The 27,964-nt window shown below is 37.7% G+C and overlaps 2 protein-coding genes across 10 annotated transcripts in view; one reads left to right on the forward strand and one right to left on the reverse strand.

Annotated features, from left to right (window-relative positions):
- The window catches only part of tube1 (tubulin, epsilon 1), a 29,096-nt gene extending 8,447 nt beyond the window's left edge, over nt 1–20,649 (forward strand). For 3 of the 8 annotated variants that reach the window (XM_073855513.1, XM_073855512.1, XM_073855514.1), the window contains exons 9-12: nt 266–406; nt 3,471–3,611; nt 10,047–10,221; nt 10,306–11,412. In XM_073855513.1, the coding sequence (XP_073711614.1) occupies nt 266–406; nt 3,471–3,611; nt 10,047–10,221; nt 10,306–10,455 (607 nt within the window). In that variant the 3' untranslated portion in view covers nt 10,456–11,412. Of the gene's footprint in view, nt 1–265; nt 407–3,470; nt 3,616–10,046; nt 10,222–10,305; nt 11,413–15,894; nt 16,121–20,389 lie in introns of those variants that run through there. The other 5 variants (XR_012358530.1, XR_012358529.1, XR_012358532.1 and 2 more) reach the window with 5 other exon arrangements.
- Nucleotides 13,681–27,940, reverse strand: ccn6 (cellular communication network factor 6). 2 transcript variants are annotated; one of them, XM_073855515.1, is made up of 6 exons: nt 27,109–27,940; nt 26,946–27,021; nt 23,145–23,406; nt 21,652–21,840; nt 15,932–16,125; nt 13,681–15,571 (listed from the first exon to the last, which is right to left on the reverse strand). In XM_073855515.1, exons 2-6 carry the CDS (start codon nt 26,991–26,993, stop codon nt 15,290–15,292), a joined length of 975 nt encoding a protein of 324 aa, XP_073711616.1. In that variant the 5' UTR covers nt 26,994–27,021; nt 27,109–27,940; the 3' UTR covers nt 13,681–15,289. The 2 variants fall into 2 exon arrangements, with proteins under 2 accessions (XP_073711616.1, XP_073711617.1); XM_073855516.1 differs by having other exon boundaries at nt 26,946–27,940.
- Between the last annotated feature and the right edge of the window lie 24 nt (nt 27,941–27,964).

Consider the following 27,964-nt stretch of genomic DNA (forward strand, 5'->3'; position numbering starts at 1 on the left):
ATTCTCGAAATATTATGACTTCATTATTGTTATTTTTAAATAATTGTTTATGTGGCTCTAACATTTTATTCAGATTTTTTCTCAAAAAGCTTGTGAGTGAAAACTCACATTATAATAATTTTAATCTTGAGATGTTTTACTTGAGATGTATTTTTGCTTGGCTCTAATCCTCTCACATATTCCTGTATTTTGTGAGGTTCTTACTTTAAAGTTTATATGTTGTTGTTGTTGTTAATCTTATATATCATATTTTCATTTCTTGCAGCTCAGCACGATTTGAGGGCTCTCTCAACATGGATTTGAATGAGATAGCCATGAACCTGGTACCATTTCCACGGCTACATTATCTAGTGTCCAGTCTTACTCCTCTCTACACACTTGCAGATGTTAATGTACCAACATGCAGGCTGGCCACTATATGTTTGCATTTATTTTCAATAAGTGTTACCTAGTATCTTAAAATGCTTATTAATATATCTACTGTGCCATTACTAGCTGTTCTTGGTGCACTTTAAAGAGCAACTATCATTCGATTTTACATTTCCTGGTGTGTAAGTGTTAGCAGTGATGGGAATAACGGCGTTATAAGTAATCGGCGTTGGTAACTGCGTTATTTTTTTCAGTAACGAGTAATCAAATAAATTACTGTTTCCCCCGTTATAACGCCGTTATCGTTACTGACATTAAAATGCTGCGCGTTACTAAAATTGATCTCACTGTAGTGATTTTCACCCACATTTGCTCGCTCTCTCAGCCAAACACTGTTCTTCTCTTGTGTGTGTATATGTGTGTGTCTGTGTGTGTTGGGAGAAACATAACTGATTGGGGTGTGTGTGTTAGAGGGGGTGGGAGAACCACATAGCTGATGATGATTGGCTTAATTTCCATCGTTAGCCAACCAGAGGCAGAGTTCACAAACAGACTTGCACAGCCCGAGTCCGAGCGAGCAGTGTAAAAAAGTCTGAGCAACTTGGTCACTTTGTCGCTAGATTTAGCAACTTTCTATCACTTTAGCGAGTTTATAGGACAAATGTAGCTATCTTTTCTGCCGTGGTTGGAGACTTTTGTAGACTGACATGAAAATATGCATCGTTTTCTCTTCTCAACGAGCAGCGGTGCTGTTGCTGTGCCCCATCTCAAAGCACTGACATGCAGCACCGTCATCGTCCATCAATCACTCCAAAAACACCGGCGACAGGGTGATGGCAAGTACAACAAGCTCAAAGGTAGCGGTCGCAAACACAAAGTATAAAGCACTACTTTTCCATTGTTGATGTGAAAGGCAAGAATGTTTGTGTAATGTGAAACTTATGCCCATGAAGAAAAAGTCTCTTCACGTCTGTGGCAATTAATTCTGATCTAATAAAGCACCTCACATTGTCACATGCTGCCACAAAATTAATGATTTCTCTTTAGTATCCATTTTAGTAATTTAACATATTTAATTTTGTAAGGGGCATTCAAGTTATTTGAAATATTAAAAACATTTTAAGTAATGAAGTAATTACTTTTCCTGGTAATTAATTACTTTTATAATAATATAGCGCAGTTACTCACTCAGTTACTATTTGTGAAAAGTAATTAGTAACTATAACGATGACGTGAGTTATTATCTCCAACGTCAGTCTCTTTTGTTTGACTACAACAAACACATGGATTGTAGGCAACAGTTTACTTTCTGGGATGAGTTTTGTATAAAAATCAGAGCGCTTGAGGAAACCAGTATATCTGGAGCTACAAAAATGTACGGTATGTGGAAAATATGGTGTTTTTTAAAGGGCCAATGAACCTGTAGATTTTATTGATTCATACTCGTGTCTGAGGTCTACTTTGAGGTCTAATACATTCAAAAGCATCAAAAGCAATAAGTAATAGGCTATTTTGTAACATAGATTATTGGCTCTCTGGAGAAATGGTTTGTTTGAAGGGGCTGGCTGCATTGAAGACCTGGACGTAAATGCCCACTGCTATGATTAGATAGCTTCATTCTCCGTCATTACATTTGGGGAAATTTTAAAAAACATTAATGTGTAAAAATAGCAGCTGCACACATATATGTTTGAGCCACAAAAGATTCTGGTTTCTAAAGATGATACACATAAATGACAATACGTATTGTAAAGTATAAACAAAACTTTAAACTCAACGTGACTAAATTACCGTATACAACGCAGTAAGCGCGCATCAGAATCTAAACTGCGGCTGATAAGTCCTTATCAGAACTTTGTATATTTCTATTGTGCTTGTGTGGTTGCTCTTACATACACGTAACATTATATACCACAGTTTTATGGTAAAAAAGCTTTTTGAGTGTTGGACCTTTCAAACGCAACTTGCCCAAATTACTGTATACAACACAGTAAGCGCGCATCAGAATCTAAACTGCGGCTGATAAGTCCTTATAACTAACATTGTTTATTTCTACCGTTATACTACAGTCGTATTGTTAAGTGTTGCACCTTTATTAATCGTTTAATGTTTTTAGTAAATTAAAACAGTCAAATATACGTGTTTAGACACGGATGTTACAACAGGACATATCAAGCGATCTCTAAAGCAATAGTGAAACGCAGTAGCTTAAATAAAGTAAAATGTTTTACTTAGTGTGTATATGTTACTGCTGTGTCATTTTTGTCAGATCCAATAGTAGTGGTGCTTTTAATCACAGTCTCTCTGCAAATCCAGCATCAACTTCTTTACAAATGAATCCGCGGTACACAAAGTAAACAAACACTCCACACGCGAGCTGGAACTTTATCAAAAACAAACTTTAACCACGCATTCCTAATGTTATGTTCCGAGCCTACGAGATAAGGTTACCCAGCGTCTGTGTTCTTCCCAGATGATTCTTCTACAACCGAAAACTCAGTTTCCATGGTTACTTTATCACAACAGATCACTGCGTCAAAAAAATTTCTCTCATGAAATGTATTTAAATGTATTTAAAAGTCATTTTGGTTACATTTGGCAATCTTTAAAGACATGTTTACTGATTGTTGGGTCACTGCATGGTTTGCTTTGCCCCTGGCCCACACGTGTCACGCGAAGCTGTGGGCGGGGCTACAAAAGTGGTCATTGTATGGAGGAGGTGTTTAAATTCTAATCTGACGTCACATTTCAGCACATTCTTGAATCAACCGTTTTCTTGGCTTGATGCCAAAAACTGTTACATTTTAGTAAAGTGGACATTTTCAGTTCTGAAGCTTGCAGGATGTTCATTTAAGTAAGTTGAACTCTTATATATCAGAATATCAAGTTAAAATAGATTTTTTGATTCACTGCCCCTTTAAACTATAAACCAGGTGAACACATTGTATTATATAAAATACCCAAAATAACGTTGTTTTTTTAGCAATGAAATAGGTGCACTTTAAACAAAATTAAAATCTTTAGTTTAGATCTGTCCTCTTCTGATCTAATGACCCAATGTGTTCACAGGGCCAATCTTTTTGCTGTTCTTTGTGTTGTAGGCTGGATCAGATGTTCTCAGATGCATTCAGTAAGGAACATCAGCTGATCAGAGCTGACCCCAAACACAATCTGTATCTGGCTTGTGCTCTAATGTTGCGTGGAAACGTTCAGCTCTCTGACCTGCGCAGGAACATTGAGCGGTTTGTCAGTTCTTCCTTTTTTATATTCTCTACACAATGTTGTGCAGTAGTTGGGATTATTTTATTCTGGATCATCTGCTGAAAATAATTATAATGCCATTTTGAATAATCTGTATTATGTATCAGCCAAAACACCTCATAAATCTGTTCATGACTTAGGGCATGGGTGTCCAAACTCAGTCCTGGAGTGCCGGTGTCCTGTAGACCTTGATTAGCGGGATCAGGTGTGTTTGATTAGGGTTGGAGCAAAACTCTGCACAGACACCGGCCCTCCAGGAGCAGGATTGGACACCCCTTATTTAGGGCCTACTGCCATGTGATGCAATCACATACAGTGGGGCAAAAAAGTATTTAGTCAGCCACCAATTGTGCAGGTTCTCCCACTTGAAAAGATGAGAGAGGCCTGTAATTTTCATCTTAGGTACACTTCAACTATGAGAGACAAAATGAGAAAAAAAATCCAGAAAAATCACATTGTCTGATTTTTAAAGAATTTATTTGCAACTAATGGTGGAAAATAAGTATTTGGTCAACTACAAAAAAGCAAGATTTCTGGTTTTCACAGACCTGTAACTTCTTTAAGAGGATCCTCTGTCCTCCACTTGTTACCTGTATTAATGGCACCTGTTTGAACTTGTTATCAGTATAAAAGACACCTGTCCACAACCTCAAACAGTCAGACTCCAAACTCAACTATGGCCAAGACCAAAGAGCTGTCAAAGGACACCAGAAACAAAATTGTAGGCCTGCACCAGACTGGGAAGACTGAATCTGCAATAGGTAAGCAGCTTGGTGTGAAGAAATCAACTGTGGGAGCAATTATTAAAAAATGGAAGACATACAACACCACTGATAATCTCCCTCATTCTGGGGCTCCACGCAAGATCTTACCCCGTGGGGTCAAAATGATCACAAGAATGGTAAGCAAAAATCCCAGAACTACATGGGGGGACCTAGAGAAGGACTTGCAGAGAACTGTGACCAAAGTAACAAAGGCTACCATCAGTAACACACTATGCAGCCAGGGACTCAAATCCTGCAGTGCCAGACGTGTCCCCTGCTTAAGCCAGTACATGTCCGGACCCATCTGAAGTTCTCTAGAGGGCATTTTGATGATCCAGAAGAGGATTGGGAGAATGTCATATGGTCAGATGAAACCAAAATAGAACTTTTTGGTAGAAACTCAACTTCTTGTGTTTGGAGGAGAAAGATGCTGAGTTGCATCCAAAGAACACCATACCTACTGTGAAGCATGGGGGTGGAAACATCATGCTTTGGGGCTGTTTTTCTGCCAGGGGACCAGTACGACTAATCCTTGTAAAGGAAAGAATGAATGGGGCCGTGCATCGTAAAATTTTGAGTGAAAAACTCCTTTCGTCAGCAAGGGCATTGAAGATGAAACGTGGCTGGGTCTTTCAGCATGACAAGGACACCAAACCTACCGCCCGTGCAACGAAGGAGTGGCTTTGTAAGAAGCATTTCAACGTCCTGGAGTGGCCTAGCCAGTCTCCAGATCTCAACCCCATAGAAAATCTTTGGAGGGAGTTGAAAATCCGTGTTGCCCAGCAACAGCCCCAAAACATCACTGCTCTAGAGGAAATGTGCATGGAGGAATGGGCCAAACTACCAGCAACAGTGTGTAAAAACCTTGTAGACTTACAGAAAACGTTTGATCTCTGTCATTGCCAACAAAGAGTACATAACAAAGTATTGACATGAACTTTTGTTATCAACCAAATACTTATTTTCCACCATAATTTGCAAATAAATTATAAAAAAATCAGACAATGTGATTTTCTGGATTTTTCTCATTTTGTCTCTCATGGTTGAGGTGTGCCTATGATGAAAATTGCAGGCCTCTCTCGTCTTTTTGGGTGGGAGAACTTGCACAATTGGTGGCTGACTGGATACTTTTTTGCCCCACTGTATATAAGTCTCACATCTCACACTTTGCTTGCTTTAATTGTTGGTTTATGTATACAGGCATCATACACTTGCACCATAGTTCTGTTTTCTTACACTCCCTTCATTTGTTTTTGAATGCAAGACATGCCTTGTTACATGGGCATTTGAGGGTTTTAATACAAATACCTGTTATAGGCTATGTCTACGTTTTTGCCACATACGGCACCACACGTTTTTTACAAATGCTCTTAGTGCCTGAGGTTGAAAAAGTCAACTCCGAGAGAAAAAGCTACTAGATGTCATTCACTTCATTCATTTTCGCTTTTAAATTACAGACATGGCTGATTAGCATGAAATTAAGATCACAGACAACCTCCAATTATAACAAATGACAAGAGGTCACAAGGTTATACTAATTCCATTTGAAAAGAGCGTAAGCTGTATATTGTAACAAATGCAATACTTTGCAGATGCATTTATAAAATATTTAAATCGCTGGGCCACCTGAGCGCTTACTGTCACTGTAATGTAAACAATATTAGAAATGTTATGTAAAAATAACGTTCTTTCTTATACCTGAAACTCAAACCATTATCAGATGCATATATACTTTTAAATAATAAATTAATATCATAAACGTGCGACTAGTAGACTAATAGTGAAAATGAACGACTACTAGTCGACTAGGAAAATCTTTGGTCGAGGGCAGCCCTAAATCATTCTGATTGATAATTTCGATCATAGCGTTTACATAAACACTTGTGTGATCGGATTCAACCATAAAGAAAAAAATAATTTCATTGGGATTTTATGAAATAGACCGAAACAAAGTGTCATATAATTGTGAAGTGGAATGAAAATGATAAATGGTGTCAAATTATTTTTTGCAGATAAACATCTGAGGGGTGTGGCGTGCATTTGTATTCAGCCCCCTTTACTCAGCCCCTAACGAAAATCCTGTAAAACCAACTGCCTTCAGAAGTCACTTAATTAATAAGTAGAGTGCACCTGTGTGTAATTTAATCTCAATATAAATACAGCTGTTCTGTGAAGCCCTCAGAAGTGTGTTAGAGAACATTAGTCAACAAACAGCATCATGAAGACCAAAGAACACACCAGACAGGTCAGGGATAAAGTTGTGGAGAAGTTTAAAGCAGGGTTAGGTTATAAATTAATATCCCAAGCCTTGAACATCTCACGGAGCACTGTACAATCCATCATCCGGAAGTGGAAATAGTATGGCACAACTGCGAGCCTACCAAGACATGGTCGTCCACCTAAACTGACAGGCCGTGCAAGGAGAGCATTTATCAGAGAAGAGGCCCATTGTAACTCTGGAGGAGCTGCAGAGATCCACAGCTCAGGTGGGAGAATCTGTCCAGGACAACTATTAGTCATGCACTCTACAAATCTGGTCTTTATGGAAGAGTTGCAAAAAGAAAGAAAGCCATAAGAAATCCCGTCATGTGGGGGACACAGCAAGCATGTGGATAAAGGTGCTTTGGTCAGATGAGACCAAAATTAAACTTTTTGGCCTAAATTCAAAATGTTATGTGTGACGGAAACATAAGCACTGCACATCAACCTGAACACACCATTCCCACCGTAAAACATGGTGGTGGCAGCATCGTGCTGTGGGGATACTTTTCTTCAGCAGGGACAGGGAAGCTGGTCAGAGTTGATGGGAAGATGGATGGAGCCAAATACATGGAAATCTTAGATGAAAACCTGTTAGAGTCTGCAACGGGTCGCAGATACCCGCATAAAAGTGTCTAAAACGGGTGGATTGTGACATTCCTAAAATTCAAGGGCAGGGATGCAGGCGGAAAATTAACTCTGTGCAAGCGGGTAGTAGCGTGAATGAAAATATGTGCAATATTTGTATGTCTAAATTACCATTACACAAGCTACATATGACATTTGACACATCCCCACCACTGCGACAGTGCACGAACTTTGTTGATGCTTTTCGTAGCCTAGTGTTGCATAAAGTTTTGCCGTTGATAGCCGGAAGCTGGGAACGTCTTCTGTTAGAAAGCATTTCGAGACGAGACTTAGAAGCACAGCAGGGGTTATGTAGGTAGGTCGTATTTTTTCTTGTTCTTTTTCATTAGGTTTATTTGTGTATAGTTATCAGGTTCCATTTGTGTTGATGGTAGGCTACTTGAATGGCGCAAAAAAGCGCACTTTAGCCTGTTTCGTTAGCCCATTCATGACGCTGTTGTGATGTTGAGAGAGTGACGAGATAAAAAATAAAGCACTTTAATTAGAATGATTTTAGCGTGTGTGATTTATGCGTGTGTGGGTACGGGTCGGGTAACTGATCAAATATTAATGGGTCCAGGCCGGTGCGGATTTCATTTTTATATTATCACGGGTGATGGGTCGGATCTGGTGCTGAACTTTGCGGTATGGGCGGGAGCGGGTTTTCAAAAATGGACCTGTGCAGGACTCACCTTCCAGCAAGACAATGACCCTAAACAGCCAGAGCTAGAATGGAGTGGTTTAGATCAAAGCATATTCATGTGTTAGAATGGCCCAATCAAAGTCCAGACCTGAATCCAATTGAGAATCTGTGACGAGACTTGAAGATGGCTGTTCACAGACGCTTGCCATCCAATCTGACTGAGCTTGAGCTATTTTGCAAAGCAGAATGGGCATAAATTTCACTCTGTAGATGTGCTAAGCTGGCAGAGACATACCCCAAAAGACTTGAAGCTGGAATTGCAGAGAAAGGTGGTTCTTTAAAGTATTGATTCAATGGGGCTGGGTGCTAGTGCACGCCACACTTTTCAGATGTTTATTTGTAAAGGAAATGTTGGACACCATTTATCATTTTCCTTCACCAACAACACAAGCTCAAAGTGTTCTTTACATCATATATCATTATACCAATTCTATGTCATTGCACATGTGAATTTTTATTATTTTACTATTTATTTTTAAATGCCTCAGTTTTAGTTATCATTTTACAGTTTACATGTCCTTTTGAGCAGATTACAAAAGTTATAAACAACCCCTTTCAAACCGATTAAGGTGTTTACATGGAGCATTTTCATCTCGGTTTCATTTAAACCGATTAAAATTGTCCATGTAAACGCAGCTACTGTCTCCTGTATGTTTGTGCACCTCTCATCCTCGATCAAGGTCAAAGCAAGCGTCCTCTTTTTAAACTTTCTGCTAATATGACAGTAAACCAAAGCCTTCACGCTTCAATCCTTGATCCGCCTCACGTTTTTAACCGTTAAAAGCGCATTCTGTGTGGCCCCTTTCTTTGTAAAGACACTACACACCTGCGCACATATGCATTCTTTTACAGAGCGATGAATACAAACAATCAAGATGACGAAAGCATAGAGTAGTTAAAGGTATAGCGGAAGAGTTTCGTTTTCCGGGTGGATCACCTATATTATTGGTCATCCCAGATGTCAATCATTCTGATGATATGTTGACGTATAACCGTCGTACGTGCTCGTCCCTATGTTTGCTTTCTGCACATGCGCACTTTCACGTGTATGTGTGTGTTGTGCCATACGGTTTCAACCATTCATTGAAACTCGCGTTCTCACTGTGTTTATTTCAAAATGTCTGAGGGTCGCAAGAGAAAAAGTGTCTACGAATTGTATGACAAGAAGAGAAAGGATTATGAAGAAAGAAACAAGACCAGAGTGTTTATGGGAGACTATTTCACACGCTGGCCGCTGGCGTGAGGTAATAGGACAGGTTGGGCTTCCCATGCGAAGTTTCTACTGGAAGGGTACATTTTGTCATGCTATTTGGAGAAATCCATTTAAAATCACTGCTAGTAAAAGTTGATGTAAGCTATGATTAGCGATGCTAGTCCTGGCACAAGTCACGAACCGCACAGACATGGTAAACATGCCGACAGAAACTTGTAAACAGAACGAAGAGAAGAACTACCTGCATGCTCTCTCTCTCTGTCTCGTGCACGCGTTTAACAGGCGTTCCCTCTCGGGAGGAGGTAGAGAGTTGCGCGTGTGCTTTTTTAAAAAATGTGGAGGGGCGGTTCTTTTAAATAATTCGGGAAAATCTTCCGCTATACCTTTGAGATGGACGATGAGGTAGGCTACAAGGGATTATGAAGCGCCGAAATTTTGTAAACTTAAAGTAAAACATACACATGACATCACTGTTATCACAGATTCACGTTCATGTAGTTTACATGGAGACGACAAGGTGCCGTTGTCATCATTTTCAGGACCCCAAAGTGTCACTGGTTTTTGGGCCTGATGAGGAAGCTAATCCATGATCTTTTCAGTGAGTTAAATTTTGTCAAAGATTAGTCGGAGCCGATGATGTAGTGAGCAGCGCTCCGTCGTGTGGTGCTTTCGCACTTTGGCGACCCGAGTTTGATTCCCGGCTCGTGGTCATTTGCTGATTCATTACCTCTCTCTCCTCCCTGTACTTTCCTGTCCTCTCCTTAATCATTCTCAAATAAAGGCAAAAATGGACAAAAAAGAGATGTCATCAAAGATCGGAATAACATCATAATTTCTTTGTTTATCTTAGTCTAAAGCCCACCCTACCATTTGTCCCATGGAATCAGGAGGGCTGGAAGACTAGCCTGTGTTCTGTCCCTCCTGTGGGTCACACACACTCTCTTCTGACATTGGCCAACAACACTTGTATCAAGTCCACCTTTGGTGAGCTAAGGGAGCGTTTTCTGAAGCTCTACCGCAAAAAGGTATGTCCCTAAACAGTTTAAATCTTAGTAGACTTGAACAAAGAAGCAGCTATATTCTGATGGCATTTGTTGTGTTTCCCCTAGGCTCACCTGCATCATTATCTAGCAGTGGATGGCATGGAGTCAGCTGGATTTAGTGAGGCATTGTCATGTCTCTCAACTCTTATAGAGGACTACACACACCTGGAAAGCCCTCTTATGCCCAACGCCCCCAGACTCTCCATCGCCACATGAATGTGTGTATGTGTGTGCTAGGCAACGTGAACAAATGTTTCTGTATTTATTTATAAATTTCATATTTAAAAAATGTATATACATTATCATATTATTGTAACATCTAACATTTAAAATGTGTTTGGAAGCAATTCTATGAAATGACTTTAACAGTCAGTATGTTTGTGATGTAAAATGTCTCCTGCGGTATATCTGAAGGAAATATGGTAACACTTTAAAAAGTTTGTATTTGTTAACAATTAGTTTATGCATTAGCTAACAATGAACAAAACTTCTACAGCATTGATTAATTTTCTAATGCATTTATAACATCAAGCGCTGTAACTGTTAACATTAATTAACACACCATAAACTAACATGAATAACTGTTTAGAGATGAACTTACATTAACAAGAATGAATACATCCTGAAAAACAATATTTCTTCATGTTAGTGAATGCATTTACTAATGTTTACTAATACAACCTTATTGTCAAGTGTTACCAGAAATACGTAATTTGGTCTTACTGGCAAGTTCCTCCTCTTCTTCTTTGTGTTTCTAAGACTCATCAGACATAATTTCTCCGTCCTATTTGATTTTCTCTGTATATGCTGAAGTTGGGTATCATTGTTTTTGCTTATGACACGTAACAATCTTCTTAGCAAGGTAAATGATGTATCTGCGCCAACTTTCTCAGAAAGTTTTCGTTTCTGATTTAAGGAGTGCTTGTTTTGATATATTTATAACCTCAGATATGCTGCTTTTACCCATTTCCATTTTAAGACACTTTTGATGTTGTTCGTAAATGAAGAGACATCAGTCAAACTTTGTAATTTTATCATTCATATACTTTATGCATTTTAAAATTACAAAAAAATTCATGGCAAATTCCACTTCTGCAGTGTGACGATTGCTTTCGTTGATATAGGGTGTATCCCTTTATGGTCCCCCAAATAAAAAATTTATGAACAAAACAATTTCAAACTTAGAATTTAAATTAAACAAAACATATTAAATAATACAAACAAGTCCCCAGCTTTATGATATTTTATAAAATACATTAATTGTATTTATGTCAGGAATTTTCTTTGTGGGGGCTGCGATGGGAGGCAGCCTACACAAGGGGAGGCACATGCCAAAAAGTAAAAAAAAAACACTGTTATAGATTAATGCCAACTGTCTCTTTGTCTCGCTTAAACTCTAAAAGAGATTGTGGCTTCTCTGTTGTCACCTCTTGTTTTTGGTACCGTGTTCCCATTGAGTTAGAAGTTGATCTACTTTTTGTCTTCTTCATCTGAAAACACTTCATCTATGTACAGCGCGCCGCGAATGTGTTCGCATTTAGTCATACTTTCTTGTGTAACTACTCATGTAATAGTCTTTAAATAGGGAAAACATGGAAGTGTTTGGTTGCTTCTAAATTCATCCCTATTTGGAGCCATAGGAATGAATGGTCTAGACTAAATGCTAACACATTCACGACGCGCCGCACAAAGATGAAGCGCACACACTGAAAAAAGAAAGGGATGTATCATTTTGTTTAAGTTAGGGTAAGAACACTGCAAAATATTGAAAATGTTTTTGTCTTATCAAATCTGATATCTTATTTTTACTAGCAATACATCCTATTTGTGATTCTCATGTCAACGCACTGTATGGGCATCCGGCAGGGACAACCCTATGGCCAGCAATACATTTAATCAGCAACCACTACCAATCAAATGCTGTATGTTTAAAGGGATAGTTCACCCAAAAATGAAAATTCTGTCATTTACCCACTCTCATGTTGTTCTAAACCCAAGTGAACGAGTACCATCATTTTGGTAACCATAAAGTTATAAAAAGTGTTCAAAAGAATAAACTCATGTTTTAAACAACATAATGATTTTTATTTTGGGTGAACAATCCCTTTAAGACCCAGTTTTGCAGACAAGTTTTAAGGGCCAATCTCATTTCTCTGTCTTACCCCTTCCCCTTTGTCTTCGTCTTCCCCTTGCCCCTCGAAACAGAGTAAAGGGGAAAGGGGTAAGACAGATCGTTCGTCTAAAAAATGAGACACCACTCGATTACCGTTTGCGTCCGTTGTGCAAAACCGAGGTGAAGGGGTAAGGGGAAGGGGTAAGACAGAGAAATGAGACGCACCCTAAGTCTAGACCTAGACTAAATTAGCTGTCTTAATGAAAAACGATCTGCCATTCCCGAATGAGGCATCATGTGCAAAAGTGATAACCAAATATACACAGTTCATGCCAAAGTGAAGCAATGTAATGCTGTTACTATGTGTGGGAATCCATACAGAAGGTTATACAAAAGAATATCATGGCCAAGAAGGAACACTTACTTACATTAACTTAAAATCTCCAGCAGTGAAACACTGTTTTACCAGAAGTATAAATAATTTAAAATGTACTATATTTTTGTTTTTTAGATCAGTTACTTTTTGTATACTTGTCTGTCAGAACAATCTTCACTGTTAAGGGGGTCGCAAACCGGCCACGCAGCTCAGCGTCTAGGACAACTCAGAGGTATCGTAAACCAGAAGTGCACATTAAATAGCGTCTATTTCGGCAGATAGCATCTACTTGAAAATGCAAAATATACGTTAGCAGCCAATGTTAATCGTTAATTGTTTGGGACAAATATGATGTTAATTAATGTTAAACTATGTGTGTGGCGCGACAGGAATTTGAGCAACTTCCTGAGTCACAGGCACAGCTGGGCAGCGCGGACAGGCGGGGCCGGTGTGCGTACACTCATAGTTTTGATAGTTCATGTGTTTGATTTTTTTTTAAAGCGGCGCTGAGCTGCGCGGACGGTGTGCGATCCCCTTTAGAAATAAAGATACCCTCTATCCTACACTGTAATAAAATTCTGTAGAAATTACAGTGTTACTGGCAGCTGGTTGCCAGCAACTTACTGTAGATTTTACATTTATGTCATTTACTGGCAACAGCTTGTCCAAAGTCAAACGAACACGAAACACATCCAGTCTTTATCTTATAAAGTAAGTTACTGGCAAACAGATGCATAATTACAGCTAATTTTTTACAGTGTAATATGTACCATTTAGGTACAGATACGTACTTTTAAGCTACCAATATGCACCTCTGAGGTACTAATATGCACCCTTTAGGTACAAAGGTGTACTTTTTAAAAGTCTACCACCCCCAGTGACAGCTTTTGTACTTTTTTCTGAGTGTGTTCAGTATGTAGGCCTACAAATAAATTCATTTTGTTATTAACTGAACTATACAGTACATACTGTAAAGTGACTCTAAGAGATCATTGGAAATTCATTATTCATCATATATTATGATCATTAAATATTGTAGGATATCCTTTGTAAGAACCAGTTTCAGGTTCCTCATGCTAGGTCCTGTAAATAAGATCGTATAACAGAATGTTGTATAGACCGTTTCAGCAGTAACAACATAAACAAGCGGCTGTCGCGGTCCGCACGTAACTTCCGGTAAACGCCGCTAAGAATAAATAACAACAAAGTTCTTGATATAACAAGCGAAAAAACAACACATAGATTACATAGGAAACCAAAACATTTGTTATTTTCGACGAGGCATTTGTTCAAGAGATCAGTTTAGCAACTAGTCAGACCATTAAAAAAAACGAAACCGGAAGTAAAGTTCGGATCCAGACGTGTATCACGTGCGTCCGATGAAACCGTCTATACATGATCCATATGCAATGTTTGACATGTAAAAATAATTTCACAAAAACAAAAAATAGCATCTTAAGGAGTAAAACATTTTAAAACAATCACATTTACATATGTGTAATGTAAACTCGTTGTGTATATAGAGTATGTTTATAGCATGATAAAGCAATATCGCTCAAGTTGAAGTGTTGTATGTGGCTCAATATGGCTCTGCCTTTGCCTTAAACACAGCCATGTCATTGCAATCACAATTCTTGCTAGAGGGTATACAGCTACGGCCAAACCTCGCAGGGTTTGGGGGATATGATTAGGATGAAAAACCTTGCTCATCTGGTGATATTTCACAAGATTTTGGCCGTAGCTGTATCCCCTCCAGGCACAACCGGCAATCATAGCCATGCTAATATAGAGCCATATTACACAATACCACATTTATACAACAGTTCAACAGCACAAGTGTGTAGTTCAATCAAAAACAATCAAAAGGGTGCAAACCCTTGTTTAACTAGGTTAAAATTAAGCACTGTCATTTAACAGCCAAAACAAGAGAGGAGAGCGGTGTTGGCGATCCCTAATGATTATACATTTGTTCTTATTTATTGTAGTACTTATTGTGTGTTAATTCATGTCACAGACACTTAAAACAAGAGCATGTGTTTAAAAGAGTGTTTGTGCCGTGTGTGACCGTTCGCTGTTGACAGCTTTTCCAGTCACAGATATTTCACCGTACGGCTTAAGTGCGACTCTCCTGATTTTGGCAGGTGGTAAATGTCCTCAGGGCAACATTATGTTGACCCGGGACAACATTTCACTAAACCAGATTTCAGAAATATGTTTACAGTTTGTTTTAAGTTTAAGCTCACAACCAGGTTTAGCAGTTTCTAGACCATTGTTTTTTTTACTCATCATTTCCCTCCAATTTTAGGGTTCAGTTTAGCGTTGGGGTTTGGGGTGGGTTTAGGTTTTATTAACAAAAAAATAAGTTGCCCTGAGGACATCTCTGACTTGGCAAAATAAGGATGAGCGCTGAAGAGCTTAAACAAGCCTCCGGTACTAATTGGCGGAATGATACAAGCAGTGAAACGAACCAGAAAGAACTGTTGTATACATGTGCTATAGCAAACATTAGGTAAAGCTAAATAATAACCATTCCTCACATTGCCTCTCGCTGTGTGTCTGTTTTATATTAAGTGTAGCTCTGAGAACATGTCGTCCGGTTCATTACACTTCCTCTGACACACACAGGAAGTGATCCACTGCATCTTCCAGCGTACACTGGATCCTCCTTTGCAGTGGAAATCTATGCTCACTATCTTTGATTTATTGGGAATGCAGCAGCGCTTGTCTGTGCAGATCCCACAGTACATGGGCTTGTACTTTTTAACACTTGTGCAGCCAGAGAGAGACAGCTTCTCGGCTTTGCTGGCCTGGAATTTCGGTCTGCAGGTCTTTCCTTTTGGCATCTATGAATTAAAGAGAGAAATTAATGCTGATGACACTTTTGAAGAATAAGTAACAAAATGGGCCCTGAAAACTAAATGAATGCTGTTTCATTTTAAACAAAACGGAAATAAAGACTTAACAGTGTTTACTTTTAGTTATTGTTGAACTTATTTATCTCAAGCTTGGTGAATACAATTGCTGTAAACAATAAGGTCTTTGCCATAGCATGTTATGTATTATTCTAATAATAATTGCACTCTAATAATGTGTTAAAGTGACAGTCTACTACTTTTAACTTTCTAATTTATAGTCTTGATTTTCTTTTCTAATTTTCTGTACCTAGCATGGCATATACAGTACCAGTGGGATGGATGTCTTACCTTTAGCTCTTTCAGAGCTTTCTTTTCACATGGTCGAAGTAGACAGAGTCTGCGTTCCTTTCTCATCTCACACTTGCTGTTGTCGTTGTTGACCCGTACGGAGATGCCGATGCCACAGGTGCGTGAACAGGCTGACCAGGGGGTTGTCTGCACCAAGCAATTCTTCTTCCAGGCTAAAGGAGGATCCCTGTAAGCTTTCAGTGTTACAGTCACAAAGCACTATGTCATCTCACAGTAAACAAACAAAACCTACCGTCACCACAGGCCTCTGACTCTGGGCTAATTCCAGTGGGGGCAAATTTGCACTATAGCAAAAATGACCTACTGTGGTTCAGTCATGAAACCCTGGAGGCACAGACTGTTTTCAATTCACAGCCAGTCAGCTTACACATCAACATGGCTGATTGGCTTTTCAGATAGATTGTATCCAATTAAAATGCATTCTTCTTCTACTTTTACATTTAAGGTGGGATAGGTAGTTTCGTAAAGGCTAGCCATAGCAAGCTTAAGCCCTTTTCACACAGAGATTACGGAACATGTGTTCTGTAAATGTTTAGGCAATGTTACTAGGTCCTCTGTCAGATCGGTCTTTGCACTCATGAACAAAATCATCTTACCTTACGATCATCTGATGAACAGCGGACAGCTGACTTATTTAACCAAGCAAAAAAATTATAACCATAGACGTGACAAAACGGGTGATGGCGAGAAATTCTCTATGCAAGCAGGGTGGAAATACACTCACCTAAAGGATTATTCGGAATACCTTTTAAATTTCCCATTAATGCAATTATCTAATAAACCAATCACATGGCAGTTGCCTCAATGCATTTATGGGTGTGGTCCTGGTTAGGGGTGGGCGATAAACCGGTAGACATCATTAACCGGTAGAAATTTGTCAACCGGTAGAGATTTTGGACTATCGTTTCTGTCAAGGTTATGTGCCGACGTCACGCTCCTGTGCGCGTTGTAGCGAAAACGTAACGTTTGTACACGTATTTAAGGACTGCAGTTTTAAAACAAGTTATTTTAAGCCATTGAAACACAGACAACACATCTGTATGCGTGCGTTCTTTCTGTGTGTAAGGACCGGACAAGTCGCGCAACAGCTGCTCATTAAGCTCGTGAGCATTTTTCCCGCTTTATTGGCCTTAAATACACATCAGACGCGTCAAAATCCCCGTCTTTGCAAGCATCCTCATATACATGACCAGTTAGGTCTTAAGAGAAAGTAAACAGCTAAAAGAGAAAGCGCATGTGTAACATGCAGTATAGGGTCCGGACTTTGCTCTTAAAGCGGAAGTTACCTAATTTTGCTCCTGTCTGTCACTCGTGTTTATCAAACAGCATTGAGAAAATCTCTCACTACTCTTGACTAAATCACTTTTCTACCTTAAATAAAAATATATATAGGCCTATACATATATGCATAATTATTTATTATCATTCTTATATCATTGACTGTTTATCTTCAGAGAGCTTGAGTTTTGTTTGATTTTATCTTCTTTCTATGCTTGTATATGTTGTTTTGTGAGAATTATGAACATTTCTATGGTATTAAAGATTTAAACCTTATTAAAACATAAAAAACTGTACCGTGATACATATCGTTATCATGATATAAAATTAATCCTATCATGATAGAAGATTTTGGTCATATCGCCCACCCCTAGTCCTGGTCAAGACAATATTCTGAACTCCAAACTGAATGTCAGAATGGGAAAAATTCAAGATTCAAATATCTTTATTAGTCCCCAAGGGGCAATTCAGTTTTACAGCCAACCCATCCAATAGGTCAATTAGCACACAATGTGTATATAAAATTTGTAAGTTAAAATGTATACAAAACAATCATACACACACACAACACACACATTCACCTGCCAGTGACAGAACAGAGCAGTGTGATACAACATCCAATTGTAATTATTGTTTCTCATTTAACAGTCTTATAGCAGAGGGAATGAATGAGTTTGCATAGCGGAAAGAAAGGTGATTTAAGCAATTTTAAGCGTGGCATGGTTGTTGGTGCCAGACGGGCCAGTCTGAGTATTTCACAATCTACTCAGTTATTGGGATTTTTACGAACAACCATTTCTAGGGTTTACAAAGAATGGTGTGAAAAGGGAAAAACATCCAGTATGTGGCCGCCCCCTTTGCGAAAATGCCTTGTTGATTTTAGAGGTCAGAGGAGAATGGGCCGACTGATTCAAGCTTATAGAATAGCAACTTTGACTAAAATAACCACTCGTTACATCCAAGGTATGCAGCAAAGCATTTGTGAAGCCACAACACGCACAATCTTGAGGCAGATGGGCTACAACAGCAGAAGACCCCACCGGGTACCACTCATCTCCACTACAAATAGGAAAAAGAGGCAACAACTTGCACGAGCTCACCAAAATTGGACAGTTGAAGACTGGAAAATGTTGCCTGGTCTGATGAGTCTCGATTTCTGTTGAGACATTCAGATGGTGGAGTCAGAATTTGGCATAAACAGAATGAGAACATGGATCCATCGTGCCTTGTTACCACTGTGCAGGCTGGTGTTGGTGGTGTAATGTTGGGGATGTTTTCTTGGCTGACTTTAGGCCCATTAGTGCCAATTGGTCGTCGTTTAAATGCCACAGCCTATCTGAGCATCGTTTCCGACCATGTCCATGCCTTTATGACCACCATGTACCACTGATCTATATAAATGACTGGATTGCGCATAGAGCGCTTAACGTAACAGCGTGAGGTGAAGCCAGCGCAGAGTTCGAGACGCCATCTTGATATACCCAACCGGCAGACGGCGTCATTGACTTCCATTCAAAATCATGTTTTAAATTCACCCGCTTTACAGCGTATCAGTCACGCAAGATTATTTTTAGGATATGTGTACGTAACTTAACTGTTAATTCTGGTGTTATTTGCAATGTTTATGTTTTAATCGGGCAGGAAAATGGATTTATAAAAAACTGTGGTAACACTTTAGTATGGGGAACACTTATTAATTATTAATTATGTCTTTTGCCTCAGTAAACTTCCAATTTACTGCTAATTAATAGCTAATAAGGTAGTTGTTGTAGACGTTAGGTTTAGGTATTGGATTGGGTTAAGGGATGTAAAATATGGTCATGCAGAAAAAGGCATTATTATGTCCTTTATAAGCACTAATAAAGAGCTAATATGTAAGCTAATAAGACACTAGTTAAGTGATAATTGGTCCCTATACTAAAGTGTTACCAAAACCGTTAAGGTAAGTGTGTCTGCTGCGTTCTGTTAATGACACGGGTATAAATAAAGTTTTTTTGACATTCAGCTACACGGTCAGCGTTATTTCTCTAAATAAGTTTAGGTAACTTGTAAGTTTAGATAACATAAAACCAGTGAATTATTGCATGCACATACGGTACAAAGTATGATTATTTATTTAGATTTCAGAATGAGCACGTTTGTCATTACTACTAAATATGCTGCGGTCTGTCTGCTGATCTGATACTGAAATGAAGATGAATGTATAACTGATTAAAAACTAAAATGTACAACTTTCAGTAAATAACTATGTACATGCTTAGGACGTTTGTGTTGTAATAATGTAAAGGGTAACTTCAGATATAAAAACGAAGACTATAAAGTGATGTTTTATCATTAAAATCTGATCGCGTCCATTGATTTAATAGAATGTTTGGGTACACCAACATGGCGACGCGGTGGCTTCACAGTTGTGACGTCATGCGCAATCCAGTCATTTATACAGATCAGTGCCATGTACTCATCCTCTGATGGCTACTTCCAGCAGGATAATGCACCATGTCACAAAGCTCAAATCATTTCAAATTGGTTTCTTGAACATGACAATGAGTTCACTGTACTAAAATGGCCATCACAGTCACCAGATCTCAACCCAATAGAGCATCTTTGGGATGTGGTGGAACAGGAGTTTCGTGCCCTGAATGTGCATCCCACAAATCTCCATCATTATATCAATATGGGCCAACATTTCTAAAAATGCTTTCAGCACCTTGTTGAATCAATGCCACGTAGAATTAAAGCAGTTCTGAAGGCAAAAGGGGGTCAAACACAGTATTAGTATGGTGTTTCTAATAATCCTTTAGGTGAGTGTATATGCACAGAGGTAGAAAAATACAGAGTTTGATAGGCAATTAGTACATCCTACCAACTAGTACCCAATGCAATGATTGGGCAAACATTCTGGTCTTGCACCTTCCAAAGAAGATAACTATTTATACAAATATATTTAGATCACTTTACTTTGTGATTAGTCAGACATTAAATCTTGTTAGAATGTTGTACATTGTTCCATCATTCCACTTCTCAGCGAAAGTATGCTTGGGAACAAGGTGCACCAACACAACTCGCAACCTTACAATACTCAAGCCAAGTCTTAGTTGCTTAGTTTTATAGCTAATCAATTCAGGAGTTTGCACTGAGAGTGTTCTTTCTTCTATACAGGGAGGTTGATGTAGAAAATATGTCACATGGAAGTGCCACATATTGAAACTGTGAAGCCCCTGTGAAGACTTCAACCCAAGAAAAGACCATGCAAAGCATATACTGGACACAGAACTGATAAGGCTGGGTCAACTCTAGCTGAGTGTGGTCAGACATCAATGAAGATATTATGAAAAATGTTAATAATCTTCAAAATATCTTGTTTTGCATTCAGCAGAACAAAGAAATTAAAAAACATTTGGAACAACTTCCACAGTAAATGATGACATGATTTTCATTTATTCTGTATACTATCTCCTTAAACGTGCTGAAAGTAATCTTAAGAGTTGTCATGACTGAATTGCAGATCTTATGTTTTAGCAGAAGTTTTGCTAAAACATCACACATGAAAGTGGTGCAACAGTATAGTGAATGTGCCCCAGTGTGAGTCCTGTATATTGGTTTAACCATTTTAAATTCCAATAGCGCATCTACAAGCAAAGCATATGAGGCCTGGCAACAAGCAATTTTCATTATATATGGCGTGTAGGGCATACTTTACATTGTCATATCGATGTACAATGAAAGATCCCATCTGATATTGTAATCACAAACAATGTGTACCTCAAATGTTCAGAATAATCCACACAGATATGATGTATAAAATTCCTTTCAAGTTAACATGAAACTGCTGACCTTGTATATTATCTTACTACTCTACCTACCTGGTGCATAAGTCATCAGTTCACATTAGTCACTTTTCTACCAATGTGACTAAGGCTGCCTGGCAAGGAAAATATTAACCAATAACATCATAGCTCAGCGTGTTTCGTAATATAGGGGATTATCACGTTGATATGTAGTACCTCCGCTTTCAGCGATCTTTGTGCACGTCCACTTTCAGGGGATCATAATGCCAGCTCTGCTGGTCCAGATTGAACAAAAAAGTTGTTGAGAAAGATACGAAAAGGAACGATGGTGTTGTAGAAATGTAGTAAAGTAAAAGTACAGATAATTTGTTGCAAAATGTAACGAAGTAAAAGTCATGCACTATAGATTCTACATAAGTACAGTACAAATACATGGAAAATTTACTTAAATACAGTTATGAAGTATTTGTACTTCACTAACTTACATTCCACCACTGCCTAACAGGATGTTAGATACCTAACCATGCGCCGGAAGTGGACATGCACAAAGTTGACAAGTCCCGCCCACGAAACCCAGAAGCATGATAATCCCCTATTGTTGCCTTTTATGTCTCATTGTGCAGTCATATTCACCTGACATGTAGTTGGTGTCCTGCTGATGTTTGGGCCTACTGATCAGCATCCCTGCAGGTTTTTCGATGAAAACAGGGGTACAGCCAATGGCTCCAGCAATGCAAGTACACTTGTAGAGTGGGTTGGGCTGGAAGGCCTGTCCATTGTCATAGTGAGCCCCATTCAGGTCACAACCCACCCCCATCATGTCTAAAAAAAAAACATGCAGGTCTTGAGTTTAATACTTGAAGAGTTTTGTTGCAAAACGAGATAACTCCGTGTTTTTTTTTTTTAGAAATCTCGTTTTTTGGTTGTGCATTCCAATTAACATCAATTCAGCTGCAGTTGGTTTGTTTTGATTTAAACCTTCATAACTTTAAAAATACAGCTAAGTAGCACCATAAAACAAAATAATAACATGATAACATAATAATAAACATGTTTTGACAAAAATGTTAAAAATGGATTTATCTCGTTTTGCAACAAAACTTTTCACTTTTTCCTTTCATTCTACTTTTTTTCCAATTTTAATGGCCGATTTATTGAAAACTTTCAACTGTGGGAACTACAGTAACTCCAGAACTTGTTCACTCCCAAATTCATGTCATTCTTCTTATTATCATAGCACACAAAATGAGACATTTTTAAAGAAACATAACACTCATCCTAAAAAAACTAACATCAAGTAGAATTTATGTCTCATGCCTTAAATTCCAGATAATTATAATTACTGATTATCTAAACTTGCGTGTAGCTCACATGCATGTCCAGAATTCACATATGGCTCATCACATGGTTTCATTTTGAAAACTGTAATTGTGTGTATATATCGGGGTCACACACGTCTGTGTGCATGCTTTGGATCTGTCAGTCAGCGCGAGGAAAAAAATTTTTTTAGTCTTGACGCTTTTAATAACACTATTAACATCGATCAGGTCACAAACTTTATCTCTCTTGATAACTCTTTTAACATCAAGCAAGTCCTGAACTTTATTTTTTAATTTCTGCATGTTTTAAAACGGAAGCCAAGATGTCAGACGCGCATGTGGATGGACACGCATCTCTCAGAAAACATACAAATAAAGATCATTTTAGACTATTTAGAGTCTGTAGACGATGACTTAATGTACTTATATTATTATGAAAGCCTTCATTTCGACCAAAATCAACATTTATACTTTTTTTGGCAGTATAGCTCAGAATGAGACGGTGTGCATTCAAACTCGATTTGCCAGCATGGGTCACATATTTTTATAGTGCTTTTCAGTGTTTGACAGGGATGATGATGCAGTATAAACTTCCACCATGAGTTATATGTGAAAATATCAGACTAGGAACAGCATTGTGTTTATAATTACATAATAACCTAATTTTTTGGGGGGGTGAAATATTTCTGGGACCCACCCTAGTAATATTGTTAGCTCTATTAAGTGTATTGTTCTACTGATTAGTTTTATGTCGCTGTAAAAGAGTGTAACCTCTAAACAGGTGTACTTTATAAAATGTTTACTCACAAGCACAGACACCAGCTTCATAGCGTGGCTTGTCTTTGGAAAAGTCGCAGTATAAACTTTTGTGCGGATCACAGATGTCCCTTTCATTGCACGGTTCCCCAATTTGCCGTGCGCAGGTTTTGCAGCACCCACAGCCATCCAAAACAGAGCTGACCCCAGGGGCGCAATGCTGTCGGACACCACATTTACATGGCCAGCTACAAAACTGCTTCCTTTCTGCCACACCTGTCCCTCCTCGATGCTTTTGCTGGGAATCAGCAGCCTGAATACAGCAAGAAAACATTTGTATTAAAACTTTACAGATTGTATACCAATAGGCAATGATTCTGCTGTTTAACACAGAGCTATATGTTATTTAAGAACGGGTTGCCGTCTCACCCTAACTCTAATCTCTCATTAAATACTGTGGTGCCTATTTCTGTGTGTTTAGCAGCAAATCCACAGGCTTGGTTTAGAAGGTAAACAGCAACTCCTTCATATGATTTTTTTTTACTGACTGCTTTACTGTTATAGCAGCATGTGGAAGAAAAACATCAACCTGATGCCTTGACAGTGTATGTACTGTGTGCAGACAGCAAATATATATATATGTGCTATGACTGGAGCTTTCTGAAGTAGCACACTCCATCCTTTTCAGTTTTTGCCAAGAAAAACTACATGTGCCTATCAGTTTCCATTTATTCTTTCAGGACAAGAGTCTAACTGATTCAAACAGATTTGAGTTAAAGTTTATCAAATACCTTTGATAGCAGTTTGGTATTATATTTTTAGAGCTTAATGTTTTTTTAACCATTACACAACAGATAGTTCTGAGGTGTTACTGTGAGAGACAGTAAAATACTAAAGACATCAACAAGTTTTAGTTTTTCTGAAAATCAATAAGCAGAATTTTAAAACTTATTATTATTATATGTTTTCCAGCACTCTCCTCATCTAAAAAACACCTAGAGCACCACCCTAAAATCCTACCTTTGGTTTAACTTAAGGCTGTTCAGTACACTAAAACAAACAAAGCAATGTTTTGATAGTGCCACAGAGCTTCTGTGTTTACAGTGAATTCCACCTCCACACATTACTTACATATACAAAGTTATTTTAACATGGTGAACAAATGCACATTTAACCCAAGAGAACATAAATAAGTGAGCATTCGTAGATTAAATATCTACTAACATATTATTTACTATACATATTATAAATTACCTTTACTGTTTTAAATTTTTTTAAAGAGCACTTTCTGTTTTTTAACAGATGATCTAGCCTATATAATGAGATATACCGTGTGTCTCAATTCGTTCCCTAGCTCCCGAGGTCGTGAATCAGTATATCGTGTACACAGGTTCGGGCACTGGTAAGGACTCTGGCTCACTTGACATTGGGACACTGTTCAATTATTTTTCTGTCACGTGGCTGCTTAAGCGCATTGTGATCACTCACAGCTGTTACTCATCAACAACCAGCAAAACCAACATCTCTCTGACTTAATTTCAAAGAGTACATTGTGAAAAACGCTGTCATTATTCTCTTACATATCCGTGCATAAAATTGGGGAATATAATTAGGCTACTTAATTTTAAATATATCTCTTTTTACAATTTTAAATAAATATTATTATTTTAAATATTGAGTAGATTGTGGTGCCTTACTGTGTAGCGATGTGTGTTCATATTTAAAACTAAAACAAACGTTTATCACATTTCATGAAAGGCTTGTTCGACTTTATGTGGCGGCGTAAGAACCGACAGCCGGGTGACGTCAAAGTACCGCGAGAACAATTAGAGAAATCATACGAAGTCTAATTTCGTCTCTCTCTCGCGGTACTTCGACGTCATCCGGCTGTCGATTCTTGTGAGAGAATTTTAAGAACAGGGAGAATAGTTTGGCCTGCATTAACAGCTGACAGGTTTTAAATAACTGACTTACAACTGAAAGACCGGTGCATTTTCAAATAAAGAAAAATTCTGCCAAGAAAAGTAAAAAAGTCAATTTGTTATTTTGTCTACACTAAAATTATTTTGTTGATTGTAATTAGATGAACAACTGTTTGTCCAAAGCATGTCCAAATGTCTTTGTTACACGTTATATGTAATTATTATAGTAATTACAGTACATTATGCATAATTACACGCAACACTATAGTAAGTAAGTACATGTTGTTACATTATTACTTAGTACTTAAATGCATAATTGATGCAAAAGCCTCTAAATACCATTTCCGTCAAAAATAAGATAATGATATTAACTGAATACTCTTTGCACATATTATACGTTTATCAAATACTTTCTCTTCAAACACGCTTAATCCCAGCCTCAGGCCATTCAGAAATACAGGTTTGTTGGCAGAATCCATTAAGAGTCTAACAAAAAAGCTTATTTACAAGAAATGTCAGACACACTTTTGCATCTTTTTACAGGTAAATATCTGTATGCGACAATCCTAAATTTACCCAGAGCAACACTTACTGTATGTGCACAAAATTGTATAAGCATTTCAGCAAAAAATATGCGGTTACTATTTAAATACTATACTGTTTTTATGTTTGCTTGATTTTATTCATTTATTTTTTGTTGTTGTGGTCACTGTTAGTTGCCTAATGCATGTTTTTTTTACCTATTGCCAATGCAAGTGTCGTTTGTGTGTTAAATGTTGAAATCTGTGTCCATGTCACAGTGTTGGTACCAGTGCAGCCAGCCATTGATGGGTTTTTGACACAAATTGTTATTTGGCTAAACTTGCTAACTAGCCTATGTCCTGTCAACAAAATAATGTTCTGTAATTACATTGGGTAAATGTTAAAAAAAATTGTTGTGAGAACTTTTCAAAAATATAACTCTGCAGTTGGTTTCCTAATAGCAAATTCCAAAAATATAAAAGTATGTTTTTCTTAAATAGCCAGTGGTTTCCGTTTACTGTATATTATAGTCACGGACCATAATTAGCCATTTTTTATTGTTAGTTTAAATGCAGGTGATATTAGATAGAAGGACATTTTCATTAAAGAGCATTCTTAGTCAAAACATTGAACACATCCAATGAATGTAAGATTAGTCATTATTGTTTTGATTTGTACATCTTCTAACGCTGCATTTTATTAGCTTAAGGCTACAACAAATTAGTGTTCAACTATAGGTGGTTTTAAAAAACCATGTAATAAAATGCACCAGTTTCAAATCTTTATTTTGCAAATGTATAGTAATATTTTACAGTAAACATCTAAAACATTACTGTAAAAAAACATCCGTAGAAATTGCAGCTGGGTTGCCGGTAATTTACCGTAGATTTAAATGTATGTTATTTACTGGCAACATTTTGTTCAAAGTTAAATGAACATTTAACATTTACAAGTCTTTGTCTTTACAGAGTAAAACTAAAAAAACAGCATCAAGCAAAACATTCTGGGAAACAAAATCTGAAGCAAGAAACAGAAATAGGCTAATGATGATTTCTGGTTCCCAGAATGCTTTGCATGAGGCTGTTATTGTATAGTTTTATTCTGTAAAGATAAAGACTTGTTAATATTTAAAATTTACTTAACTTTGAACAAACTCTTGCCAGTAAATAAAATAAATTTAAATCTACGGTAAATTACCAGCAACCCAGCTGCAATAACATTGTCATTTATACGGATTTTTTTTACAGTGTACAGAAACCGCAGTCAGCTTGGTTAGTCTAGCTCCTGTAAAACCAAAGGGTAGTGTACTCTGAATGATAGTTAAGGTGATATAATTCTTAGACAGACAAGGATGCTGTTGGCTACTCTTGAATTTATTTTGACGAGAGAATAGAAATAGTGCCCTTACCTGACTCAGAAAGAGCAAAAGAACACAAAACGGTAGCGATAACATCATATGTGGCTTCCAAAGGAGCTCCGTGCACCTAGAATGAAAGAGAGAGGGAAGGCTGAGGAAGAGAGAGAGGGAATAGGGCTGGAGTAGGAGAGGGAGAAATAGAGAAGGAACTGACCTGTCTGAGAGGTATACAAAGCTTCCCTCTGTCTGCTCTCCAAACACACCTTTTCCCTACAACAACTCACACAGATCGCCACCTCAAAGATCTCTCCTCACAACTTTTACACTGCAAATAAAAAAGAAAAGCAAATAACACAAGGTATTTAAAAAAACTATGTAAATAAATACATATGAAAACATTTTAAGCATAAACAGCAATAAATGTACCACATTTACTAAATTAATTACGTTTACATTAAATTTTGTACAGGTAGTTTCTTACTTATCTAGTCTAAAGAAACGCTGAAAGAAATAGGTATACATGTTTTTCAGGTCATTAAGTTGTGTTTTGCTTTACCTTTGTGTATTTGACATTACATTTCTGTTATGTTTACACAGGGGAAAGAGGTCTTTCTCTCATCTTCATAGAGGTTTAAACTCAGTTTTTGCTTCCAAATTATCTGTAGATTAAGTACACAACACTGTCTGGTTTATTTCAGTGCATTAAAGTATAACATAATCTTTCTAACATTAAAGGCAACATAATTGTCATTTAGGAGAAAATGCTAAAGTGCACTCTTGAAAAAATGCACTTTGTAATAAAGCACAATTAAATTTTACATAAACAAAGTCAGTATGTTTTTGTAGTACTTTAAAGAAGGATACTTATATTGATGTATACTGAATGTACAAAATTCTGTTTCCTTTTTTATACTTCAAAGGAATGTAAATGTTTAAGTTTAATATATAAGTTGTAATATTTTTTACATATAAATGCTCTCAGTCATAGATTTTTACTCAAATATAACGTTTCTGAATTCACACTAAACTGCCAAACACCATCTATTTTATTGTCAGAAGCATTGTTGTTT

This window comes from Misgurnus anguillicaudatus, chromosome 18 (genome assembly GCF_027580225.2).
Source record: "Misgurnus anguillicaudatus chromosome 18, ASM2758022v2, whole genome shotgun sequence".
Taxonomy (NCBI): domain Eukaryota; kingdom Metazoa; phylum Chordata; class Actinopteri; order Cypriniformes; family Cobitidae; genus Misgurnus; species Misgurnus anguillicaudatus.

Excerpts from the sequence above, each read along its gene's own strand:
- ccn6 (XM_073855515.1), bottom strand. The coding sequence starts at position 26,993 with ATGATGTTATCGCTACCGTTTTGTGTTCTTTTGCTCTTTCTGAGTCAG. Across the intron at positions 21,841-23,144 it reads TGAAGCTGGTGTCTGTGCTT|ACATGATGGGGGTGGGTTGT; the intron begins GTGAGTAAACAT and ends TTTTTTTTTTAG. Across the intron at positions 16,126-21,651 it reads GGACACCAACTACATGTCAG|CTTACAGGGATCCTCCTTTA; the intron begins GTGAATATGACT and ends TAACACTGAAAG.